At 43.5% G+C, this 21218-nt stretch overlaps 1 protein-coding gene across 11 annotated transcripts in view; it reads left to right on the top strand.

Annotated features, from left to right (window-relative positions):
* Positions 1-21218, top strand: part of CBFA2T2 (CBFA2/RUNX1 partner transcriptional co-repressor 2) — a 178804-nt gene that overhangs the window by 122223 nt on the left and 35363 nt on the right. For all 11 annotated transcript variants that reach the window (XM_069077515.1, XM_069077512.1, XM_069077516.1 and 8 more), the window contains 3 exons: positions 8454-8597; positions 12447-12688; positions 16194-16283. In XM_069077515.1, the coding sequence (XP_068933616.1) occupies positions 8454-8597; positions 12447-12688; positions 16194-16283 (476 nt within the window). The remainder of the gene's footprint in view (positions 1-8453; positions 8598-12446; positions 12689-16193; positions 16284-21218) is intronic.

The raw sequence follows: 21218 nt of genomic DNA on the forward strand, positions 1-21218 counted from the left end.
GCCATTCAGTTACTGCTCCAGATTCTGACCTGGGGAGACTGCTTATGGGTATTTTTCATCTGGAGTTGTGTTTGGTGAAGTCTCCAAAGAAAATGTTGGCAGTCCAAAGAGATTTTTGAGATTATTTCAAGGCTCTGCACTTAATAAATATTTGAAATATTAAATATTTTGGGTTTTAGATGGAGCCTTTTTTTCAGGTCTTTTCAAGCACTGAACTCCCACCCACCATCATCCTTTATCATCTTGGGTAATGTATCACTCAGAGCCTGAGGTTTAAATTTTAAATTCCTTTCATAAAAACATAAACCAACAAGGCCTAGATAGAAAGTAATCCACAAGGTAATAAAAGGCAGACTACTAGGAAGGTAAAAGCCACTGGCAAGGAAATTCCTTGGAGCCTAAGAATTCCCTGCCCCCACCACCTTAAAACTTTTTCTATTTGCCTCACCCAAAGGACCCACAGCTGAATCCTGATTAGTTCATCTGAGGTCAAAATTAACTCAAGCTGCCCTAGATGTGTTCCACCAGTCTTTGCTCATCCCAACACTGATTGGTGTTGTGGGACTGTGGGGGTAACCTCAAGACTCCCCAGGTGCACTAATGTCCAGGCCTCATGACATGAAGAAATTAATAGATTGTGGAGAGCTGAGTTGCAAGAGTAGCCAGGGGAGGTCCAAGATGCCATGAGTAGATAGACCCCTTTCCATACACTATAACTATGACTGGGTTTCTTTAAAATAGAGATTATTTTAACTTTCAGGTCTGTTTGGTTAAAAAAAATGTTCCATCTCATACTTCTTCCTTCTCACCCTAGCAGGGAAAAAGACTCCTATAAAATGAGGGGGGTTGGACGAAGGTCCCATCCAAGTGTCTCTGTGGTCTTAGGCCTCCACCAGTCACCATAGTGATTCAAAGAGGAATGTAACAGGGGCCACCTTAGACTCAAGTGACCTGGGTTTGAATCTCAGCTCATAATTACTAGTTGTATATCTCCAGAGAAGTCCATCTAGTTAAGTCAGCCTTGCATGGTAAAATGAATCCAGTCCAACCATGACTCTGGACATTCATGGATTCGTCACGACGAATTTTGGACATTTTGTTAATCTTTCCTGAAATATTTATCATCTGAATAATTGATTACAGGGTAATCCAAATGTCAGTGACTGGGATCTCATGCTTAGTGTCTGTCTGGAGTTTGGTGTTGCAGTGGATAGTGTGGGAGTTGGCTTCAGGAAGAACTGTGTTTGCTTCAGAGACTTACCATCCCTTACTAGGGATCATAGTTGGGGTACTTGGGAGCCAGCTCCAACCCTGAGAGCCTGGTGAATTTTCAGTGTGAACATTTACACCTCAGAAATGGACAGCAAGAAAGTGTTAATAATTCATATGAAACTTAAAAGTGTGCATATCTGTGTATTATAGATAGATAGGTAGATATAAATAATTTTTTCCAGAGAGTTCTGTTAAACATTTGCCAACACATTCCAGGACTCCACACACTTAATTTTGCTCAGTCTCATTTTCCTCACCTGTAAAAGGAACTAATAGCATAATACCTCATAGTGTTATTGTGAGGATCAAATGAAATTATGTTTGTAAAGCATTTTGCAAACCTTAAAGTAGTGTGTAGATACTAGATACACTAGTGTGTAGATACTAGATGCTAGTAGATAGTGATTATCTTTAATTTTATCTTATTTTTGTGGATACCTTTTGGTTTTGCTACATATTCTTTTCCAAATATATCCACTTCCCCTACCCTATTCCCTCTCCAGTGAGCCATCCCTTGTAATAAACATTTGATAAAAACATTTTTAATTATAGTTTAAGATGGGATTCTGTAGCAAATCAATAATTCCACATTTTGAGTTTTACAAACCACTTTCCTTATGACATTCTTGTGATGTAAGTAGTACAGCTATTTCTGCCTGTCTCCATTTTACAGAGGAAGGAACTGAGACTCAGGAAAGTGAATTAGCCAGTAGATGTCAGAGGCTGAACAGTTTCATAACCAGCCAAAGCCCTGCTTTGAGGTTCCTAAACAGGTCCCTTTTTCATGGTGCAGCTCCAGAAAGGGAGCCCTGGCCTGAGGAGACTCTGTAGACCTAACACCCTCAGATCTGGACCTCTGTTCCAACAGAGGATTCTTCTGATTAATGAGGGGTCTTCCACATAGATGTTCATTAGGTATGAAATTGATGTTTTTCCCCTTTTCTTTCATTTCTCCAAAGTCAGACCGATCCTCTGTGTATCATTTGTACTTGTGGAAAAGGTATATGTACCATTAATAGCTCAGCACTGGTTTTTATTTTTTGTACCCACTATCATCTGAGACTAAAATGAAGTGGGCCATAGGTACAAGTATTAATATTTCATTTTACAAATGAGGAAAGTAAGGCTTTTAAAAGTCATGATTTGCCTAGGGTCATTAGGAAGTGGTGGCACTATGACCCTAAGCAAGGACTCCAAATCCAGTAATTTTTCTCCCAAACTTCCTCAAGGAGCTCCTGGCCCAAATGGAGAATGTCAGGTCATTCAATAGTTCAGAACCAGAAGAAAAATTAAATAGGAATTCAGGGGACCTTGGCAATAATCATAAAGTCAATATCACAGACTCAGGTGTTATGAGGGACCACAATTGCCATCTGGTCAAACCCAGACCAGAAAAAGAAACCTTAATCTATCAGCCAGTCAACAAGCATTTCCAAAGGGTCTACTGTGTCCCTCATTTCCCTTACATATACCAGCTGTGTGATCCTGGGCCAATCACTTGACCTCTCAGTGCTCTGAGCAACTCTAAAGCTATTAATTACAGAAAAGGTGCTGCTGCAAATTGTTAATGGAACATTTACTCATCCAGGAGCTCATTTTGCCCATAAAACCATGGGTGTGGTCCCCATTACTACCACTGAGTTTCAGGTGTTACCACTGGGTTCTACAACATTCATTCCAAGCAACTGTTTGCCTGGCCTTTCCTTGAAGACTTAGAGTGAAAGAGGAACCTGTACCTTCCCAGGCAGTCCATGTCGTGCTTTTACAAATCTTAGCTTGTCCGGCATCAGCCATGAGTCTTTCTCCCTCTGTGACTTCCACCCATTACTCCTGGTATGGCCCTCTGAGGCCAAACAGAATAAAAGCAAACTGTCTTCTGCAGGATGACCCATCAGGTACTGTAAAATAAGGTATTATAAAGTTTCATGCCTCTTCTTCCTAAGGGGAGTAATCGCAATCAATCTCACTTAGCATATTGTTAGAGAACATGCTGAGCAACTTTTAAAAAACTATATTCTTTGTTAAAAGGGATTTTCTAGAAATCTAGGAATTTTTCTAGTAATAAGGGAAATTTGAGAAATTCAAGAAAAGGGGAAGAATCTTTTGGGAAATGAAGGTGATATCAATAAAATTTTTTTTGCACTAGGAAATATGTAGCATTCAGATGTGACACAGATCTTGGCCCCCAGGGTTCTCACAGTTTAGGAGGTGGCACAAATTGTAAGGAATGGTGTCACCTGATTGATTGATAAGTGAATTACAGATTATAAGATGAAGTGCTTCTGGAGGTCTGCTAAGAGGCTGAAGAGAAATGAAGGAAGAAATAAACCAAGCTTGTTCCTGGGTAGATTGAAGAGGGATGAAGACAATCTGTCCCTGGGCTTGCTCAAGACGTGGAGGCCATGAAGAGGTGAATACCAATGTCTACTTAGTTTCCTGGAAGTAATGAAGCATTTAAACCAAACAGAATGGATTCCCTACTTGAAATTTTTTTTATAGAGGAGTCACTTTTATGTTTTTTATACATTAAAAAAGTTTTTATTGATGCCTTTTGTGTTATTTCTCCTTTTTTAGCACAGTGCCTGCCTCATAGTAAGCATTTAAATTCTTGATTTAAAATGATTGGTAGGGGCGGGTGGCTAGGTGGCACAGTGAGTAAGAGCGCCGCCCGGAGTCAGGAGGACCCGAGATCAGTTCTGGCATCAGATACTTAACACCCACACAAAAAACTGACCGTGTAACCTTGGGCAAGTTACTTAACCCCAATTGCTTTAAAAAATAAAATAAAATGGTTGATAAAATCATTACCAAATCAGTAAGATTATTGAATGCTTATCTTTTATACTATATTCATTTCAAACTTGGATCCCATCCCTACCCCACATCGAGCCCTCCCTTTGTAACAAAGGAATACAGCTAAGCAAAACTAAACAATAAAATGGTAGATGGTATATGTAACGTTCTGATCCCATGGTCCACCACCCTGGTGGAAGGAGGGGAGCGTGTTTTGTGTTCTATGCTGAAGTATCAGAATTAGTGGTTATAATTGATCTGAGTTCAGCTGCCTTTTGGTATTCAGCATTTACATTATTGTAGGCATTGCATGTATTTTCCTCCTAAGTCTGCCCCACCTTGCTCAGGGCCACAGGACCAGGATATGTGAGAGATCACCCTGAATGGGATTCTTGTTATCCCTTCCACCAAATTGCCCCTCATTAATCTATGGGTAGATAAAGCTATATTCCCTTTATTCATAGATTCACATTTATGTGTGTATGTTTATGTGTGTACATATACATAGACATATATATGTATATAATGCTTTTGAGTAGGTGCTTTTGCTATTTTATTTACTGTCAGATGTATTTGATTTGGTTTGGTTTTTGGTAGTGATGCCTCTTATTTTTCTTTCAATAATATCATTAATATCTTCTGTTTTTTCACCACCTAAATTTCATCCTGTAAATCCCACCCTCTTTATTTTTAATGCTTGTTACAAGGCATGACTTACTGGCTAGGGATTTATTTAAGGAAATGAGGGTGTTGTTAAAACAAAAATCAATTAAATTTTTTTTAAAGTGCTTTTGCATTCAGTATCTCCTTTGTCCCCGATAGCACTGCTGTGGGGGTAGGTAGGCCAGATGGCATTATTCCCATTAGGCAGATGAGCAAACTGAGTGGGGTTAAGAGGTTAACCCCAAGGTCATATCTAGACCAATGGCTGAGCCAGGTCTGGTACTCAGACCTCCTTGTTTCCAATCTGGTGCTCTTTTCACTATAGTATGTATTGGAGATTAATTTTTTTTTTTTTTTGCTGTCCTATCTGCTAGTGAAAGCTTGTGGCCAGTGGAAAGTCACGTGGCAGGCCTTTGATTCATCGGCCTGGCAGCTGGTGTGGCAGATCCATCAGAAAGGAACCGAAGCTTTCAGTCCCCTGCGTTTGGGCTGCTCGGGATTTTTCCTTCTGCCAAGCCCTGAATGTGAAAATGTGTCCAACTGCTAAGCTCTCCTCAGGCCCTTGGCGCCGGCATGGGGAAGGCAGGTGGTCTGAGGAAAGGCTCCCTTTAGGTTGCTGCACAGCACACACAACACTGAACAGTGTGAGACAACTGTCAGTTCCTTCCTTCCCTTCTCCCCCTCCTCAGCAAAGCTGGGCCGCAGATGGATAAGCTGGAAACGTGTCAACCCTTCTCTGAAGGGCACGGTGAGAGCACAGTCCCAGGGAAAGGCACCAGCTCCATCGTTTGGCTAATCTGTTTGGCCAGAGGAGAAAGTGTCCTGTGAGCAGGTGAGGAATAGGAAGGGGGGGAAGAGGAGGGCTGGCCTGTCTATGTTCACCCTCCCCGGCCTGACCAGCCTCTTTCTGGCTTCCAAAGAAGCCAGCAGGCTTCTCCCCTGGGAGCTTGGAGAGTTTGATGTTAAGTATCGTTCCTTGCATATGTCTCTAAAGGGTAAGCATTTTCGAAGGGGAGAGTCTGAGGTCTAAGGTAGACAGTTTTATTTTCTCATTGTTTTTAAGAATTGACATTTATACAGTACTTTAACACTTGCAGAGCACTTTTAATGGCATTATCTCATCTAAGCCTTACAGCAAAGCACATAAAGGTACTCTGGGTATTACTGCCCCCATTTTACAGGGATGAGGGAAAAGACTCAGAAGTTAAACAGCTTTTCTTGTAAGAGAAGGAACTGTAATGTAGTTGGATAGGAGGTATTGGAGATGGGAATCACAGGGGTCTAGACCTGGCAATGGAAGGGACCTTGTAGGCCAACCCTTTCATTTTAGGGATCAGTAAACTGAGGACCGTGGGAGTAAAATGATTTCCAAGTTCACAGAGGCAGCAAGCATTGTGGGTTGATTGGTTGATCTATGAGTTGGTCCACAATGCTTCAAAGGGGCTGACACAATTGAAATTAAGGTAAACTGAGGCACAAAGTTACAGTTCTGAGCACAATTTATTAGCAAAGTACAAATTTGCCAATAAATAGGGTCTCAGCCTCCTCACACTGAGACAGGGCTTAAGAAATCATTTTAATAGACAAAGGAAGAGCATCCATAGTAAAAAGACAGCATCCTAGATGAGAAAACACTGTGACTGGCTGGAGATTGAGTATGGGGGGAGGTGGGGCAGCAACCACCCCTACTTCTATCTGGTTGCTGATTGATTGTGTCCACCTGCAAGGTTAGTTAGTGGTACATGGGTTAACAACCAGACTTTCTTGAAGGGGGACCAGTGGGGTAGAAAGAACAGATTTCTTTGACATCAGAACAGACCATTGATTTCACAGAAATAATGAACTTGTAAACTTAGAGAGACAAGGACTATTTTACAGGAAAGCTGAACTTCTAAACATAACTTGGATACAATAAAATGGGACTTAGCCAATTACACAAATGTCAGTACTAACACACAATAAAATCAATTCTAAAGTAGAATCAATGCGGTTTTTCCCCCCACGGCATAGGTTCTAAGGCCTCTTCAGACTCTTTAACACCTGTGTGATCCTGGGAAAATTATTAAACTTTTCTTTGCCTCAGTTTCCTCATCTTTAAAATGGGAATGAAAATACCCAAAGTACCTACCGTATAGGATTTTTAAGGTTAAACAGTAGTCATATTGTTATAAATGCATAGATAACATAGTGCACAGGGTTTTGCAAACCTGAAATCACTTTTTAAGGTTAGTAGTTGTCATCCTCTGTTCCAGGTTAGCTTTTCAAGTGTTGGGTCCACATCTAGGGAGAAGAAAACTTCAGGTTTGGTCACAGACTGAGCCTGACCTTTGACCCGGTTTCTTTATTTCTGAATTGCAGTAAATATGAAATGGAGTCACGGAGGGGTCAATGGGATACATAATTGAAGAAGTTTTTGTTCCCAGAGGATAGGCGTAGTTTGGTTTTCAGGTGGTGAAAGAATTAGATTTGGCCTAATTCTTAACCAAAGTAAATGACTGATTCTTCAATGAGAAAGAAATTTCTTTTGGCAAACACCAAGGTTTGGAATCCAGCTACTCTTCCCTTCTCTGTGAGTCTATAGAATCAGATTTATATTCATGCAGACCAAATTCCACCACAGTCACGTTAAGCCTGTAACTGGTTTTCCCTCCTGCCACCCTCTCACATCCAGGCCTTTGGTGGTTTTAGACAGCTGCTATAAATCACTCCAGAGGGAGATGTGACCTCTTCTTAGTCTGGACAGTTCATTTAAGTTTATAAATGAGCTCCGTGATAGGGAGTGTTCTCTAACAATCTGATGGTATCCTATTCCCATTGCATGCTGGGAAGCTTGAGGACCGTGTTCATGAGCCTCTGTGTGTGTGTGATGGATTTGGGGAGCTGAGGGTGTGTCTGTGAGTTAGTGATGGATTTGGAGAGCTACAAAATCTGCCCCTTCCCTCAGGAGTAAATGTTTAACAACCTGCTATCCAAAACACACTCTTAAGTTTAATCTCCATTCTTACTATTTTCTTCATCTCTTTCTTAAGTCTAGGCCATCAACAAAACAAGACTTGTAGCATTTGCAGGTGTCTGACATCTTAATGCTCATGCTGAAAATTTAACAATTGGCTTTTGTGAGAACTGTGCCCAGCCAGCTCCTTTGACATTACCTGTCTTAAGGGGTTATTGGGAATGAAGCTTTCTAGTTAGCCTTTTAGAGAATGTTACAGAGCCCAGTTCCAGTGTCAGTGTCAAAGGGGAAATACTATAGGTCTGAGATTCAGAAGACTTGAGTTCTAGTCCCTCTGCTGCAAACCCACTGTGTGCCTTTGGGGGACTTCTTTTCCTTCTCTGAACCTCAGCTTTCTCATGCTAAAAAAAAAATGGGGAGAGGGCGAGTAGATGGTGCAGTGAATAGAGCACCAGGCCCTGGAGTCAGGAGGACCTAAGTTCAAATTCGGCCTCTGACACAACACAAAACTAGCTGTGTGTCCTTGGGCAAGTCACTTAACCCCAATTGCTCTACCTTCCCCCCTCCAAAAAGCAAAAAGAAAAATAAAAAAAAAATGGGAGGGGGACATTGGATTGGATAACTTGCCAAGTCTTCTCCAATTCTAAAAGCCTTTGGTGGAATGTTAAGAATTTTCATATTCCCCATAGTTGCATTTTGAAGCTCACTGTACAATGTCTCACCTGTGAGAGAGTCCACCTGTTGACATGCATAACCCTTTTCTTCTTCACAGTTACCAGTGAGAAGAGGGTGCCAGCGATGCCCGGATCCCCTGTGGAAGTGAAAATACAGTCTAGATCGTCGCCTCCCACCATGCCTCCACGGCCACCTATCAACCCTGGTGGACCTCGCCCAGGCTCCTTCACCCCTACAGCATGTAAGATTGCCTGCCTTGGTATAATGCAACATTAGGAGATAAGGGGTGGGAGTGGGGGAGGGGCACAACACTGGCATTGTCCCTTTAATGTGAATCTAGTGAATTTGATGGACCCCTTCTCAAAGTAATGTTTTTAAATGCATAGGATTACCAAAGAAAGCAACTATATTGAGATTGTCAGGATTTTTTTTTTAAACAAACTCCTAAGATCCAGTACTAGGACGTTAAGGTCACTCAGCCGGTTGGTGTCAGAAGTGTAATTTGAATTCCAGTCTTCCTGATTTAGAAGTCAGTTTACTATCTGCTGTGCTATCTCTCAATCCTTGCTTCATCCAGGTTATTTCTGAACCGGGTGTTCTGTTTGGTTTTCCCACGTTATTTTTGCCTGGAATTTTGTGGTTCTTTTTGAGTGGAGTTAAAATGTCCAGTTTTAAATGATTATCTTGGATTTTCAAAATTCTTAGAACTCCAGATATTCCCTTCCTAATGTTATTGGAATTTTAAGGCAATTTGCAAAACACCAGCACTACTACCGGTATCACCAGATACTGGTTAAATTGCCTTTTTTTTAATTCCATCTGAGGATACATAGAAGCAGCTCTTTGTGAAATGGGAAAGAGTTTCTACATAATTCCTGGCACATCATTGATATTTAATGTACCCTTGTTGATTGACTGCATTTGCCTTAGTTTCTCTTCCCTGTCTAGAATAGAATACTGCTCGACAACCATGACACAAAGGTAGCCTCTGCGGGTATCCTCACACTGATCCATGCCCCTGATTTTTCTCTCTTTTGCTCAGCTCTCTCAGTCTCCAGTCTCCCATACCCAGTCACTCCATCCCATGAGTACCACATTCTCATTTTGTTGAGTCTAACTCCATTGTCTACAAGTGGGGAAGAAAATCACCAATAGTAAAGGGAAGAAATTACGTCTCATCCCAAGCTGGGTTAATATAATTTCCGGGCCTCCAAGCAGAAATCCCAGAAAGGTTGCTTGCAAAATAACTAGGCCTGCAGTGGTGGCAGGAGCCTTAGGTTACATAGGTCCTACTCCAAGGTAGAGCTACCTTGTACTAATTATGTAGACATCAGTGAAAAATGTCCCAGGATCAAAGAATTAGAGCTAAAAGAGACTGTGGTGAACACTGAGTCTGATACCCTCAGTTAATCCTCTAGGTAGCAAAGTGGCTTAGAGGACCAAGCCTGGAGTCAGGAAGACCTGAATTCAGATCAGGCCTCTGACATTTGCTGTGTGATCCTGGGCAAGTCACTTAACTTCCTTTTACCCCAGTTTCCTCTTCTGTAAAATGGGGGTGTGTGGGTCATAATAGCATCTATTTCATAGGGTTGTTGTAAGGATCAAATGATATATTTGTAAAAATTATATATATATATATATATATTGCTTAGCACAGTGCCTGATATGTAGTAACCACTATATAAGTGTTAGCTATTATTAGTATTACAGAGGAAGAAATTGAGGCAAGCAGAAGTTAAGGGACTGACCCAAGGATACACAGGGAGTAGGATACACACACTGGTCCTCTGCCCTTCATATCCAGGGCTCCATCCACACTAAGCACCAAGTTGGCCCTCGTGTAGCAAAAGATTAGTGAGGAAGAGACCCCAGAGGTTTCAGTGCAAGCCTTTAGCCAGAGGCCTCATTTTCTTTGACAGATACTAATCCCTTGAAGTTAAATAGCTGGACTGCAGATTGATTTTAACCCCAGGTGAATGAGGCTGCTGGAGAGGGCTGAGCAAAACCAGTTACTGACTTGTGGCTTCTGGTCTAAACAGGCCTGTGTATCTTGAAATGAAGCAGACCTTAATTACCTGATAAACATTTTCTGGTATTTGGACTTCAGAGGCCAGGCAAGGCTGCAGATGCCTACATGAATGTCTTCCTTTTTTGTCTCTATGTTTGGCCACTTGGGGGTGGGTATGTTTAATTTGGGAAAAGACTGGGCCATAATAAGCTTTTATATTAAGCTGGCTGTCAAAAAGGGCTCCTTTGAGCTAAGGCCTGTAGGAAGGAGAGCACACAGTCAGGGTGGGTCAGTGATGAAGCGCTGGTGGTGGTGGGAGGGTGTTTATGGGGTCACTTGAGAGGAGGGCATTGTTCCAAAGACAACTGACCTTTCAGTGGAAACACGGACGGTAAAACAGATCATCGAGCGGAGGCGAGAGGTGAGGGCTTCATTTTCATGCAATAAGCAATGCAGATCCAGCCCCGATGCCTGCTCCTCACTAGATAATAGTTGAGAGTGGCTGTGGCCAAAATAATCATCCCCCTGAAGCCTCCTTGGTGATGAGCCTAGGTCTTAACCCTGAACAGCAGATATACCAGTCAAGAATCATAGATTTAGAGACCCTCTAGGCCAACTCTCATTTTACAAGGGAGGAGCCTGGGGATCATACAGGTTGAATGAGTTGCCCAAGGTCATATAGCTGGTAAGTAGCACAGCTAGGATTCGGTCCCATGTCCTCTAATTCCAAATCCATTGTTCTTTCCACTACAGTAAAGCTATGAACAAGATGGAATAAAAGTTCTTTGGAGGGGAAAGAGGAGTCAGCTGGGTCACACAGTAAATAGACCACTGGGCCTAGAGTCAGGAAAACTCATCTTCCTGAGTTCAAGTCTGGTCTAAGACTCTTTCTAGCTGTGTGACCCTGGGTGAGTCACTTAACCTTGTTTGCCTTAGTCTCCTCATCTGTAAAATGAGCTGGAGAAGGAAATGGCAAATCACTCCAGTATTTTTGCCAAGAAAATCCCAAATGGGGTCAGGAAGAGTCAAACTTGACTGAACAATGGGAGAGGAGAGTTTTTTTTTTTTTTAATTCAGGTGAAGGGATGGGAAGATGGAGATTAGAGAAGGCTGCTTGAAGGAGTTGGCATTTGAACTAGGCCTTGAAGGATGAATAGAATGTTAACAAAAGGAAAGGCTGGGGTTGGGGTAGAGAGGGGAGGGTTTTCTGGACCTAGAGAATGTCATTTGCTTTAGTGAAAGACTCCGGCTGCCCCTCTCAATGACCTTGCCTCCTTCTCAAACCACTAACAGCATCAAGCTTATTTTTGTGGTGTGTTCAAGTGGAAAATTATACTGAAAAGCATGTAGAATCCCCTTGTAGTATAAGGGAAGGGCATCAGGATTTGAAATTTTTATTAGTAAGAAGCACATTAATTATATCCAAAGTCTGATTTCTCAGTATTAGAGCTAGACATAGGGACTAGACTTTTCACTGGTATAGGAAACTGTCTGGGGAGGAGACCCTCTCTACCAAGGATGGATCAGTACCTTCTCTTCAACTTTGAGTCTTAAAGTTTTGTGGAACCCTGAGAGGGGCAGTGGTTAAGGATCACGCAACTGGTCTATGTCAGAGGCAGAATTTGAACCTGAATCTTCTGGCTTCACAGTCATCCCTGTGCCATCCTGCCTTCATAGTATTATAGACAGCGTGTATACATACACTGTCTCTGTCTCTCTCTCTGGCCTTACTGTGTCACATTGTTGATTCATTATATTAAGATCTTTCACATTAACTGTCATGCAGCCATGCCTCCCACATCATGGGAAGTTCATTTCTTGGATTTGAATGTAGGGTTTCACATTTATCTCAATAAAGTCTTGCATTTTCTTAGAATGGGTCCATCATTCAGAGTCTGCCAAGATTTGGAGCACGGCTGGGAGGGGAGCGGGGAGAGCGGTTTGGAATCTTGTCATCCAAGATGTCAGCTGTTTGGAGCATCAGCACCTACGCCTCAAAGGCAAAGGCATTAGGGACAGAATTGGCCTTGAGGTTCTAAATTTATGCAGGTCATTTATTCAGGTTCTCTGTGTCCCCTTCAGTGTCCAATGGGATTAACCATTCACCACCCACCTTGAATGGCGCTCCATCCCCACCACAGAGGTTCAGCAACGGCCCCGCCTCCTCCTCGTCCTCATCACTCACCAATCAGCAGCTTCCTGCTACCTGTGGGGCCCGGCAGCTCAGTAAACTGAAGCGCTTTCTGACTACTCTCCAGCAATTTGGTAATGACATTTCCCCTGAGATTGGAGAGAAGGTTCGAACCCTCGTCTTGGCTTTGGTAGTAAGTATGACAATCATTCCCATCCTTCATAGCCTCGGTACCTGACTCTCTCTCTCTTTGCCTGAAACTCCCTCTTTTTCTACCCATGAATGACAGAAACTTGATAGTTCCAACAGATTTTCGTCATTCCATTCTTGAATATTTGTGTGTTCTGTTCTCTCATACTCATACAGAATGTAGACTCCTTAAGGGCAGGGACTGCTTTGTTTCCTTGTCCTGTCCCTGAACTCATCCAGTGACTGAGAGTACATGCTTAATAGATGTGTGCTAGTCTGGATTGAATTCATAGTAAGGGCATTAATCAAAGAACTCTGGTTGCATATTTTTTGTTTGGCCTTCTTTCAGGACTGATGAACCTGCCTAGGGTTCTTTTCTTCTGCTTCCTTGACTGTTTCCCAACAGACTGACATTCAGCAGAATCAGGCCAAGGTTTTTATTTCCTAGGTCATATGCCTATGACATTGTTTCCAAAATAAAGAGGAGAAAACTGAGCAGCAGGTTTAATTTTCAAAACAATAATTTTCCAAATTACAAGCTTCACAGTGTCTGTGAACAGCTCCAAGGGACTCCCGTCACTCAGCACCTCACAGGAAGGCAATTCCCTTGCAAATGCAGAGAGCAGTTATTTCTGTAGCTGCCACACTCACATTTGGGTCCCCTGAGAACACGGTGGTGCAGGGAAGCTGTGATTTCCTGCTGTCCACTGTTCAGTGGGCCCTTAGCTTTCTTGCTGTTGCTTTCAGATGGTTCAGTGCCGGATTCCCAGCATTTGTAAGACAACAGCTGTTCCATTGGAGGTGCTGCTGGCACTGACCCTGGCCGAGGAAGGAGCTTTTGCTGTCTCCTGGCCTTTTAGGGTCAGCCTCTATCCCCAATATCTTCCTTGTAAATGCTTGCAAAGCATGGCTCCAAGTTTCTGAAAGGGGAGACTCTGCATGCCTCTTCTCAGCACCGCAGACAAAACTCTTACTTATCACCTTGATTATTAGAGAGGCAACATAATGCAGCAGACAGAATGACAGGGGGGCATCTAGGTGGGCAGCGAATAGAGCACCAGCCCTGAAATCAGGAGGACCTGAGTTCAAATCCAGCCTCAGACACTTGACATACTTACTAGCTGTGTGACTTCAGGCAAGTTACTTAACCCCAATTGCCCTCTCCCTCTCCCAAAAGAAAAGAATGCCAGGGTCAGAGGTGGGTGAGAAGTGAACTCAGATCCAGCCTCTGACATTTCCTAACTGTGTGGTGACAGCTGCTTGTGAAGAGCAAAGTCACTGAATCCCTCTGAGCCTCATTCCCTCATCTGTAAAATGGGCATGAGACTTTAGTAACTGCCTCAAAGGGTTGTATGAAGACTAGTCAACCCCATCAGTAAGCATTTTTTTAAGTGTCTATTCTGTGCAGACACCAAGGATGCACATTTAAAAGGGAAATAGTCTCTGCTCTCAAGAAGCTTATGTTCTGTTGAGGGAGACAAACATTCACATATAGGTGTATGTGTGTTTTACTGTGTTTGGTATTTACCAAATAGATAAAAGATAATTTGGGGGGACAAAGACACTAGTGGGTGACCAGATGGAGGTAGGGGATGGGGAGAGATAGATCAGGAAAATCTAGAAAGTGGCACCGAGGGTAAGTATTGATGGAAACTGGGGATTCTCAGAGACAGGAGGAAGGTGAAAGTGTGTTCAAGGTATGGAAGACAGCAGTGGGAAATGAATAGTCCTACATGAAGAAGGATGAGTTAAGATAATGTGCTTAAAGCTCTTTGGGAAATTTAAAGTACTATGTAAGTGTCAGAGGCAATTGGAATCAGATGCATCTTCCTGAGTTCAAATCTGGCCTCAGATACTTACTTGGGTGTGTGACCCTACACAAGTCATTTAATCCTTTTACCTCAGTTTCCTTATTTGTAAAATGAGCTGGAGAAGGAAATGGCAAACCACTCCAGTATCTTTGCCAAGAAAAACCCAAATGAGGTCATGAAGAGTCAGACACAACTGAAACGACTCAAAAATCAAAGTGTCCGATATCCTTTTTATCTAAAGTTGCTCAGATAAGCTAGGGAAAGGTTTGAACCTCAGACTCCAGGCCTGTGAATTGAGCACCTCTTTCACTTTAGGCTGCTGTGGTAGCCAGAGCCTTAAAAATAATGATTATTCACACCTTTGTATTCTCTTTGGGGACATGCCAAGTTCTTTCCCTGTCTTGTAATGCATATACTATGGTTTATCCTGGATTAGACCTGGATGAGATCTCAAAGCCCACCTGGTGTAATTCCTTCATTTTACATTTGAGGAAACTGAGGCTCAGAGGGGTCCTCCAAGCTAGTAAGCTCAGAGCCCTGAGGCCTCACTTGCCCCTCGAACTGATGAAATGACTCAACAAAACATCTTTTCTCCCCCATTTGGGACCAGCAGCAATGGATTTTTACTCACCTTCCTCATAGACCTTGAATGGAAACAAATTTTTGTCCCTGCAACTTTTAGCACCCTCTGCAATCAACCAGTTATCTATCTAGAGGGAAGAGTTAGATTTTGGGTGAGCTTTCTATTTCCCAACGGAAGATACCACCCTGCTGAATTGGATGGACTTTTCCCCATTTTGTTATTTTGGTATCAAAACTCCTGCCTGACATTCAGAAGAGAAGGGAGGAGAGAGTGGACTCCTCTTGCTTCTTTTCCTTTAGTTCTAAATTGTAGGCTTGAAATGAAAGAAATAGGCTTGGCCCTCTCTGAGGATTCCATTCAAACTTGGGGTATAAGAAGGAACATATTAATATGTTCTTCCCTCTGCCTCTCATCCTCTTCTTCCTCCTCTACCTCTCCTTTCCTCCCTCCTAGTCTTCCTTTCCTTCCTCTCTTCCCTTCTCCTCTCCTTTTTCCTTATTTTCTTCCTTTTTTACTTTTCCCTCCTCTCCCTCTTCCTTTTCCTCTCCTCCTTTCTCTTTTTCCTTCTCTTCTTCCTTTTCCACTTCTCCTCTTCCTTCTTTTTCCTTTTCCTCTTCTTCCTCCTCTCTTCTCCCTCTTCCCCTTCTCATCTTTCTTCCTCCTTTTTCTCCTTCTTTCCTCCTTCTTCCTTTCCTTTTCCTCCTCAACTCCCTTCTCTCTCCCCCTCACTTTTTTTCTCTGAGCCTCTGGGAAAAGCCCATTTTGGAATCCAGAGTGAGAATGCTGCCTAGTGCTGGCCACCCAAGTCTCTGTGATGGCCTTGTTTGGGGACTGCCTGGGGGCAGGGGGGGGTGGTGAGTTGTCAGCAGCTCTGGTGCCTCCTTAGCCATCCTGCAGTGACAAGTCCCTGCTCAGGCATGGAATCCTTGCCTCCTGAAGTGTCAAGGGGCAACAGCGACTAGCAGGACCTTTGAGGCAGCTGCTCGGTGTTAGAAACCTATGCTGTGGCCCAGCAGCCGTGGACAAAGGAAAATGGACAAAAGGAGCTTGTTTGGGTTGGGGTGGGAGGGGCTTTCTTAGTGTCCCCCTCCAACTCTTTTCCTTCCTCTTTACAGAACTCCACAGTGACCATTGAGGAATTCCATTGTAAGCTGCAAGAGGCCACCAACTTTCCTCTTCGTCCCTTTGTGATTCCATTCTTGAAGGTAACAGGCAAACCCCAGATACCCCAGAGACCAAGGCCAGCACTGTGTGACCCCCTGGGTGCCCTACTCCCCACCCCCCAGGCATTGATTTCCAGCTTCAAAGGTTTCAGTTTTTAAAAGTTGTTCATCTTCCCACAGCAGGGCTCAGCAGGCCTTTCCAAGGTGACAGACGAATCTCAGATTTCTTAATCACCCTTGCTGGGGGAGGAGAGAGGAGCCATTCTTCTTTACAAAGCAGGACCATCCCTTTAGAGTTCCCAAGGACCTCCGAGGTCACCTAGTTCAGCCCCCTCATTTAAAGATGAGCTAACTCTAATGAGGGCCAGGGTGGAAAAGTAAATTGAACAAGACCACCCTACAGTTGGTATCAGAGCTGGGATTCAAACCCAGATCATAGGATAGTAGATGGAGAGATGGCAGTGATTCCAAGTTCTGTCACACAACCCCTTCTTTTTACAGCGGAGGAAACTGAGACCCAGAAAGATGGCGTGGCTTTGCCCCAGGTTATTTGTGTTAAAGCTGGGATTTGAATGCAGGTCCTCTGACTCATGATTCAACAGTCTCCTTTGTAACCACAAGGTGGTGCAGCCACCTCTGGATCTGACATAGGAAAGCCTTTGGCTCAAGTTTATTTGGGGTGCATAGGAAGATGGGTCCCTTTTTTGGGGTCCTGGCAGCTGAAGGGATAGAGAAGGGAGGGCAGCTGCCCTCATACCCCTTCTCTGCAAAGACCTGGGGAAGGTGTGGTTACAGCTGTCAGTTAACATCTTGGTAGAATGAGTGGGCAGGCCCCCCTGGATCTCGCAGTGGTAGGCTGTTTCCCAAGGTTGGGGTTGGGCAGGAAGGGAGTGAGAAAAATCCTGTTAGTGCTGTCCTAGGGGATTCTAGAAATAAGGAGAGAGAAATGCAGCTGGGAGGCTCTTTGGTACAGATTAGTCCAGATTTTATGTGAGATGCTTTCATCATTGAGCCTGATGACTTTGGACGAGTCTTTAGCCTATATCCTTAGCCCTTTGCCCCCACGGGGAATTCCAAGTCAGCTTGGGCACATAGTCCAGCTGCCCTCAGCTCTTTCCTCTTTGCCCTTTGGAAGCTTCTGCTGAGATTCCCACTTCCAGATGGGAAGAAAGAGGTGGTCTCCCGTGGCTACACCAACCACACTCATGATTCAGGAGGTACCATCTGTTCCCTCTTCCCTTTTGTTCCTCCCAAAGTGCTGTGTGTGGACCCACCCCTAGACCAGCTTGGAGTTGGGGTGGGGGGAGGCAGGGGAAGGAGACATTGGCAATGACTGACTTTCAAAGGGAAGGCAGCTGAAAGAGTTTATTTGTGGCCTTTAGGAGGGCCTGCACTGATACAGCCCTCACTGTTAGGATTTAGGAGTTTGTGGTTTACATAGTTTCTCTGACTCTTCCCTCACAATATTTGGTTGCTTCTTGCAACAGCAAATATACCTACCCTCAGCAACTGCTGGGGACCCTCACTCCAACCCCTGATTTTCTGGTCCTAATCCAATCTGGGAAAGCTAATAAGGTAACCAAACTCATTAGAACTGTGAGTAAAATGAGAGTCAGCAGGCTCTGAGTGAGTTCCAATAAAGTGCATGGATTTTATGCCAATGCATTTTTGATTACTTAGGGACTTAAAAAAAAAAAAAACTTGGGGCAGCCAGGTGGCGCAGTGAGTAAGAACCCAGCCCCAGAGTTGGGAGACCTGGGATCGGTTCTGGCCTCAGATACTGGGCACCCACACAAAAATAACTGGCCGTGTAACCTTGAGCAAGTTACTTAGCCCCAATTGCTTTAAAAAAAAAAAAACAACGCTTACAGGAATAGAGGAAGGGGATCTTTTAGGTAGGTCTGTGACTTCTGGATAAGTGAGATGTTGATTTTATTTGCTGCTTAATGTCCCATTTCAGAAGACTCCCCTCCCCGCCCTTCTCCCTCCCCCCCCACCCCCCAGCTAAAGGAGGTGGAAAACAGTAAGGTAGAGGGAAAAATTTCAGAATGCCAACTTTACAACTTAGCTGACTGCAGAAGGCAGTATTCCAGGTGAGGAGGTCCTGCCTACCAAGGTAGTAGTGATTCTGTGTGGACAGCTCTATTGTTCTCCACCCCCCCATGCCCAAACAGCTGTGTTTGCACTGTCTCTGCCAGGTGTGGATCTTGAGATTTCCTAGACAGATATGTTCTAGAAGACTCCAGAATCATGAAAGTATTAACAGACTTGTTATCCTAAGAAATAATTACAGTATGTTTTTATCCATCAAAGGACAGGTTGAACGCAGGCAGAACTCATATACGCCTCCCCCCACCCAATTTTCCGCGCCAAAATGCAAAGATCAGGCATGCTTTAAAAAAAAAATGTTAATCCCGAGTGCCTGCTGTTCCTCTCCCTAGAACAGTGCCTATCTCTGTAACTGCTCTGCCTGGTCAGGCCCTCCTCCCTCCTTCATTCTGCTGTTTGGGCACACAGCAGGCAGCACGGACATGGTGGCAGCTTTTTGGCATTGGGGCTGCTGTCAGTTTCTTTCAGCTCCAGACACTAATGAGAGTGCTGGCTGTATTAACCCTTCATGCAGAGCTGGCTTCATGCATGCACATTCAATCCCTCTCCTGAGCTGATGGCTCAGCCAGGAGGCAGCATGACTGGTAAGGAGCTGCTGGCCCTGAGTCAGGAAGACAGGGTGCAAGACTGATTCTGACTTGTCCTAGCAGTGTGACCCTGGCTAAGTCTCTTACCTCTCACTAACCTGGGCAGCTTCTTCCGGCTGGTACTTGCAAACAGATTACCCACCAGCACCTGAGAGACTTTTCTACACCAGTGAGTTTGTACAGAGATGAAATCACAGGCTTGGACTACCCCAACCCCCTCCCCACTCCTCCCCACCACACATACACACACATTTGATCATCTATTTCCTTTTAGGAGAAAAATCAGCTTTAGTTCTTTATTTCAGATTTAATTTGAGTTTAGACATGCATTTGATTTTTTTTTTGGAGGGCAATTGGGGTTAAGCAACTTGCCCAAAGTCACACTGCTAGTCAGTGTCAAGTGTCTGAGGCCAGATTTGAACTCAGGTCCTCCTGACGCCAGGGCCGGAGCTCTATTCACTGTGCCACCTAGCCACCCCTAGACATACATTTAAAAAAAAAAAACACAAAAAATACCTCCACTTTCTTAAATTGGGGTTTTATAAACATAATAGCAAACTTTACTTTTTTATGTACAAAGAACTCATACAGTTAAAATTTCAAATTCAGGTTATTAGAGCTCTAGCTAGGGATAGTCTTCAGAAACAGTTTCAAGTTTGGAAGAAAGGGGAAGGGAAAAGAGAATCAGCATTTATACAGCACCTAGCATGAGCCAGATTCCAGGCTAAGTAGCTGACGAATATTTCTGGTCAACCCTGAAAGGTAGATGCTGTAGATATCTCTTTTCCAGATAATAATAATAAAATAATAATGATAATTAACATTCATACACCACTTATATGCTGGACACTGTGCTAAGGTGCTTTACAAATATCTATGGTCCTCATAACAATCCTGGGAGGTAGGTGCTATTATTATTTCCATATTATAGTTAAGGAAACTGAGGCACACTTTCCAGGGTACTCCCAGCTGAGATCAAATTTGAACTCAGGTCTTCCTGACTCCACACCCAGAGCTCTACCCACTGAGCTGCCTCCTGAACAAAATAGCACACAGAATCCTAGGATTTTCTAACAGGCTGAGACCATAGAAACCATCCAGTAAGCTCCTTCAGGTGAGGAAATTGAGGTTCAGAAAGGTGAAGGAGTTTGCTCAAGGTCACACAGGTAGTTCATAGCAGAGACAGGATTCAAACTCTGACCCCCTGACTCCCAACAGATCTAAGGTTTTTTCCAACCATATCATATCACCTCTTTTCTGTCCTTCTGCCCAAAGGGAATGAATGTTCAACTCATGAATAAGATTAAAAATGTGGATTCCAAATAAGGCTTTTCTTTTTCAAACCTTAACTAGGGCAGCATCATTAGCAGTCCTAGCAGTACTTCCCTTTCTGGTCAGCAGGGCAAGGTGCAGATTAGATGTCTGATTAGATGTCCTTACTTCCTGCTAGTGGCACCCTGTCCTTTCTGCCCCTCAAGCCAGAAAGTTTGGGATACCCATTTCTTATTCTGTAAATCCAGGTTTGCTAGACCCCCTAGTTTCTTTCTTCCAAATGTTTTTCCCCCAAAAAACCCCTAACTTTTAGAAACCTATATATCCCTAGTTCCCTGACTGACAGTAGAGATCCATAAATTTTAGAGCTGGAAGGGGACTTTGGTTGGCATCTAACCTGTCTTAGTTGTCATTTCACAGAGAAAGAAATCAAAGTCTAGAGAGGTTAATGACTTGCCCAAGCTCACACAGATCCAGAGTACAAAACAAGAACCTTTGGCTCCAAATTTAGTGTTCTTTAGCAGTGGAGGAGTCCTGGGTGCCCGAATCATAAATTCTTAGAGATGTCACATTTCTGACAGGTCAAGCTACTGCTTGAACTCTTGTTGATGTGAAGCTTACTGTTTCACAAGGCAGCCTGTCCCATTGCTGAGCAGCCCTCAGTTTTTAGAGAATGTATTCTCTTGCTATTGACCTGAAATTTGTATCCTTTGGATTTCTGCCCATTAATCCTGGCAAAAACAGATATTTGCTTGTTGTTTTGTGTGAAAATGGCCCAACACATCAGGATTCAGATTAAATGCAAGGACCAACCTAGGTACTAGAGAGGACAGATAATGAAACACCCTCCTTTTCTTGGATAGGAAGTGATAGGCTTTGGGGTGTGGAGTGCTGCGTGCCTTATCCAGTATTATCATGTTAGCTGGGTAGAATGAAGACTTGACTGTTTTCCTTGCACATACATGTTCTTCTCTCTCTCTCTCTCTCTCTCTCTCTCTCTCTCTCTCTC

Source organism: Petaurus breviceps, unplaced genomic scaffold (assembly GCF_028583685.1).
Source record: "Petaurus breviceps papuanus isolate PSGF00001 unplaced genomic scaffold, PetGlider_PUasm1.0 90994, whole genome shotgun sequence".
NCBI classification, from domain to species: Eukaryota; Metazoa; Chordata; class Mammalia; order Diprotodontia; family Petauridae; genus Petaurus; species Petaurus breviceps.